The following is a 5,667-nucleotide window of genomic DNA, read 5'->3' on the forward strand; positions in this document are numbered from 1 at the left end:
ATTTCTGTTGTTGTTTTTGGCTAATAAGCTTTTAAGTGAAATGTCAAATGTATGAGAGAGTATCGACGATAACTGCTTTCATTACAGACGTGCACGGTTTCACTTGTAAATCGCTTTTAATTCCTTTTAGCTTTTTCAAAAGATGAATTATTCACACCACAAATTTTTGTAAGCCACTTTGTTTGAATGGTAATTTAGATACTATGAGTTCAGTGCTCATTTGATCAATTATTCCGAAATGTTCTCAATTTTTCACAATGTTTTCCACCAGCTGCTTTAAACTGCCAAAAGCAATTTTACTTAAAAAGAGTTTTAAAACTGGTGTTTGCTTTTTGTTATTCCCCAAGAGGATTTATTGAAGTAAACATAAATCGCACAAGCAGTCACAGCCTTTAACACAACAAGGCATAGGTTTTCTTTTAGTTTATATTAAAAATCCTGTTTATACCACAACATTCCCACAACGGTCTTGTTATATGCAAAACATGATTTTTTTGTGCTATTTTTCCTGCGGAAATATTAAGAATGTGCTTGATCTCGTGACGGACCGATACAAATTAAATATTATCTTTGATGCCTTTTGACCGTTAGTGATGAAACAAGCTTGGTCAAAATGCTCCAACTGCTTTAAGCTGTCAAGAGTAATTTTACCACAAAAGTGTTTTTAAACAAGTATTTGTTTTCTATTATTGTCTAAGAGAATTTGTAGGTAAATAATCAATTGCATAAGCAAACATAACACGGCATAGGTTTTCCCTTAGTTTACAACACAAAACTCGTTAGCTTCAACTTTGCCGTAACAATCTTGCTTAATCCAAAACATGAATTATTGTGCAAAGATAAAATAAAAAATTTGTTTCAGTTCATGTCTTTGGAATACTGTCTTTGCTTGGTGGACATTGACCAAGCTTATTTACCGGCTGCTTTAAGCTGCCAAAGGTAATTTTACTAAAAGTGTTTTTAAAATAGTATTTTTTTCTATTATTGCCTAAGAGGATTTATAAGTAAACATCAATTTTATAAGCAAACACAACTTTTAACATAACACGGCAAAGGTTTTTCCTTAGTTTAGAACTCAAAATTCATAACAGTCTTGTTTTAACCAAAAACTGAATTCTTGTGCTAATTTTTCTGGCAGGAAAATAAAATTTTTTCTTAAGTTCGTGATTGTGAAATACTGTTTTTGATATGCTGTCGATTTTCGTGTGAAAACAAGATTGGTCAATATTAATTTAAAAATTCAAATACATTATTTACATTTCGATGATATCCATATATTTTATTTGCCTTAACAAATAGGCGTCATGCAAAACCGAGTGGACAGTCGATGCTTTTTAGTTATAGGAATAAGTAGTAAATTTGCAAGTTAGCCTTCAGAATCAAACTTTCTGTCCAAGAGTTTAGCATCTAAGCCTAAAAAAAGTAATAAACGACAATGAATTTTCGCTTAGTCTGGACCGTTATTCAATACAACGGCTGTCAATGAGTAGCCCAAAATCTTCTTACGGTTTTGTAAACATGTTTTCAGCTGTATAAAACTGCCAAACTGAAAGGCCCACATAATTAGAATCGATGAATTATAAGGGGACGTCGTGTTTCAGTGTTTTATTCAGCTTTTGGCACAAGACGTCGGTGAAAGGCTTCCACGATCTTAAAGGTGAGATATAGAACGCCTCTGCGAGTATTCGTTTCAGCTCTGAATGAGTTGTGGGCAAAATGTCCTATGAAACGGCGTGATTATAATTTTTGATATGTATGGCTAGTCCTGATTGCTTTTTTCTATCTTCATGTTCATTATCGGGGACTTCGAAATATTCGTTCACTACAAATGGATTTTAAATGACGGTGAAGAGAAAGCATTGCGATCACTGAGTTAAGACACCGCCTCGATGTTGCGTGCGTGTTTGCCAAGGAATTTAGACATTGAATTTGTAGCCCAAGTTTGTTTTGTCGGCGATTTCTACAAAGAAAAAAACTTCATTTACATGTATTTTATTCCAATGACTGAGTTCCATCCTTTTTATTCGAATAAAAATTCATAATTGAAACTGCAACTTTAACAACTAAAAGATTTAAAACATCATACTAGACGTAATCAGAACTTTTTTTTATTATTTTCAGACAAGTCTTGTTTCAACACTTTGTGCCTTCGGCACGAATTTAAGGTCTTTCTAAGCGTCAAAATATTCCCGAAAGTTTTAGGCTTTTATGGTAGTTTATTTCTCGGAGAATACTCCGTTATAAACATTATTTTCATATCAAGGCCGTTATTTGGCAAAAAAAGACATCATTTCTGAAAGCAACTGAACAAATCAGGGAATGAAGACTTTTCTTGTTGTTCCTACCCTCCGATACGTAAGAACCACTCAAAATCCGACCAGCAGAGCTCGACAAAACATTTTGCGAGACTGGAGATTCGTGATCTATTTCCCACGTGTATAATTAAGTACTTACTTCAAAAAGACTGTCAGTCATTTATTTTATTGTTTGCTTTTCTTCTCTGTTGTCTGGGTGCAATCTTAGATGGGATCGGTAGTGCTTGCGGGAAGTCATGAGCTGGAAATTTACAGTGGAACATTTCGCTAGCTATAGAGTACCTTCTATTTTTTATCATAATCTTAGCTTATGTTAAACCGGACGCGAGAGCGAGGTATAGGAGGGTAGGGAGAAAGGCTGCAGAGCAGAGGGGGTGAGAGAAGGGGATGATATGACTGGTGAGCCTGCACTCCTTATAGTTCAGCTGACTTACAATACAGATAAAAGCCTAAAAAATCGCAGCTCATATTTCACTGGAGTTACATTGTTTCAATTGCGTTAAATGCTTTCAGTTAATGTTCTTTGATGGTTTAAATATTTACATTTCATTTTGAATAATTTCGCTCAGATACTAAGAAACAATTTAAAAGTGCCTATTTAACATTAAAACGGGATTTTTCGGAAAACTTCATTCTCGATTTTCTCTAAAACGCTCTTACAGATTTTTCTAAAATTTTGTCTACAGGTAGTCAATCCGCTATAATTTAAACGAATATCAATGTATAGTATATTTCGAGAAAATCAAGTTGGTTTGAAAACAAAAGAAATTGACAATCGTTGCTATGGTAACCTTTGTGACGAAGTGACCAGTCAAAAATGTATTTTGGCAAAAATCGAAGATTGGCTTCCTATATTATTTTCATTTCCAAAACAACCACCCAAGCGCTAAAAAAATGCATCGAGCCTCCTTAATTTAATTTTCGATGTTTGAAGTTTTCTGAGAATTGACTTCAAAAAGTTAGGCCCGATGGACTCTTTCGGCAGATAATTTTTCAATGATGCCATTTTATCTGTTCCTTTAAAGCGGAATATAAACATGTATCTCTGATTCCTTATCAACTGTGTACATGTAGGTGGACAAATACATTAAATATTATCTCCTAGGTATCCTCCGAAGCCTTCTTTATAACTGTTTCGTTTGTGCTCTTGATTTTTAATTATAGGATTCACTCAGAAGGTCAGCTCAACAACTGTCAAGACATGGTTAACTCGCCAAACAGGCGTCTGGTCATATTCCTGTCTATCATCAGCTGGGTGTCGCAGTGCTGGGCTGAGGATGGCTTCAGGATCTGCTTCCAAGAGACTGAACGCAGTTCGCAGTGTCAGGGACCATCGTACACTTGCAGTGGATGGAGTTCTAATCCTGCCTGGACTCAGTCATTTCGCGACGACACCGACAACCGAGGCGGAGGCTGTCGCTACCAGTGGAAAATCCAGGCACACCACAACATCTCGCCACACCGGCAGTATCGCCTCTGCTTTCAAGAGACGGAAGGAAGCTCTCAGTGTCAAGGAACTCGAAGCTCATGTACTGGTTGGAGCCATTACGCGTCCTGGACCAAATATTTCCGTGATGACACCGACAATAGAGGCGGTGGTTGTCGTTACGCTTGGAAGATCGAGTCTCGATGGGCACCTCACAGTCACATCGCATTGTGCCGAGTGTGCTTTAAAGAAACAGAGGGAAGCTCTCAGTGCCAGGGCAACCGCCAGAGCTGTAGTGGTTGGAGCTGGACGTGGAACAGAAATGGCGATTGGACCTTGCCATTCCGAGATGATACAGATAATCGCGGTGGGGGCTGTGCTTATTGGTGGTATCTGGATTGCACCTCATCTTGTGCTCGCGCTTTGAGTTGCCCAATGGTCAGCCCATGCTAGATACAAGCAAGAACCGTTTCAGTCAATCCGTGTGCGTGGAAACATGTAAACGTTTAAAGCAGAATGTGTTGTGCTAAATGTGCCTAAAAGAACCTAGCGTACTTAATTTGTAGCTTTTAAAACCTGGTCGTCTTTAAATAAGTTTTAGCAACTATTTTGCTCAAAACTATAAAAAAATTGCCAAAAGAAGTAACTTTTTAGAGTATCATTTTATGCACTGATGTGATGCTAATAAAAGGCCTAGGCAAGTGCAAATAAATAATTAAATGGGGCAAACTGTTGTGTATTATATTGACTCGAGAATCATTTAGGTTGCTATTTATGTCTCATTCGTGGTCTCAAAAATGTCCAAGAGAAATAGACAGAGTTTAGGAGGCATCCAAAGTTTAGGTAAACTAAGATCGAACAGGGACGGGTGAACATTTTACAGTTGGGAGAGGAGCTTGACTTGAAGTGTGGGTGGGGCGATTAAGAGACTCTTCCCTTAGTAGGTCTTCATTCGGGGGTGGGGAGGGGGTGGGTCAACTTGTGAAAGCTAAAAGCAGACTGAAGCCGTTGTTAGAATGCTGAAAAAGTCCATCTGATATTAGTTAACTCGTATCTGTTTAGTAGTCTTCTAAAATGACGTTAGCTAGTTCCCCTCTACATTTCAGCTATATCCATCTCTAGAAATCGCGGACCTCCGAGTCCGCGAATAGTATGTCCTGCGGTACATTGACCGTAGAAGCGAACGCAAGAATTACAAAGAAAATGTATGGAGAATGAAATGTTTTATTAAATATTTCTTGACAAATTAACAAATGTAAAAATGTGAAAGCGGAACACAATAGATTGATGTATTAAGAACCACATTGTACAAGAATTGAAGTGCAGACTTCGAATTTCATTTGTATTCATGAACGTTTTCTGCGAACAGTTTTTGAGACCAAAATTATAAGGCGTAGAGGAGAAATGTATGGCGAAAACCGAAAACTTAAAGTTTATAAACGGGGATTATCGGCAAACTGAATGTGATCGAAAAAATGTGAAAGCAGATTTGATAAAACTATACATGAATCTAACTCACCAAATGATTTACATCTCCTTCCGATTAGATTTCATTTGTATCTTTGCCGTTAGAAAACCACAAAAAATCGCATACTGTAAACACACGGCGGCAGTTCACATTGAAATCCCAAAATCCGCTGTCTTTGAGCTACGATATTTCAGCCGTCTTTGCTCCAATTTTGCCGCAAAAGCCATCGTTTGAAAGATCTTTTGCTCCATTTTTATTATTAGGCAATATTTATGACCAGTGGTTTTCCTACTTCACAAAATATTACTCTGTGTAGGCTGCATTTTTGTGTACCATCGTAGATGTATATGAGCCCAAAGTCAGGCTTTCGAATCAGCGGCTATTACCAAGTTTCGCGAGCGGTTAATGTAAAATGCATCAAAATTCGCCGACTTCAATGTCCGCGATTTCTAGCGATG

General features: G+C 37.4%; 1 protein-coding gene across 1 annotated transcript; it reads left to right on the top strand.

The window, feature by feature from the left end:
- The first annotated feature begins 1,541 nt into the window (after positions 1-1,541).
- LOC144641461 (uncharacterized) lies at positions 1,542-4,483 on the top strand. The gene is made up of 2 exons (XM_078500468.1): positions 1,542-1,657; positions 3,480-4,483. Exons 1-2 carry the CDS (start codon positions 1,573-1,575, stop codon positions 4,166-4,168), a joined length of 774 nt encoding a protein of 257 aa, XP_078356594.1. The 5' UTR covers positions 1,542-1,572; the 3' UTR covers positions 4,169-4,483.
- The last annotated feature ends 1,184 nt before the right edge of the window (positions 4,484-5,667 follow it).

Source organism: Oculina patagonica, unplaced genomic scaffold (assembly GCF_052425735.1).
Source record: "Oculina patagonica isolate OP01 unplaced genomic scaffold, crgOcupat unplaced960, whole genome shotgun sequence".
NCBI lineage: Eukaryota > Metazoa > Cnidaria > Anthozoa > Scleractinia > Oculinidae > Oculina > Oculina patagonica.

Excerpts from the sequence above, each read along its gene's own strand:
- LOC144641461 (XM_078500468.1), top strand. The coding sequence starts at position 1,573 with ATGAATTATAAGGGGACGTCGTGTTTCAGTGTTTTATTCAGCTTTTGG. Across the intron at positions 1,658-3,479 it reads AGGCTTCCACGATCTTAAAG|GATTCACTCAGAAGGTCAGC; the intron begins GTGAGATATAGA and ends TTTTAATTATAG.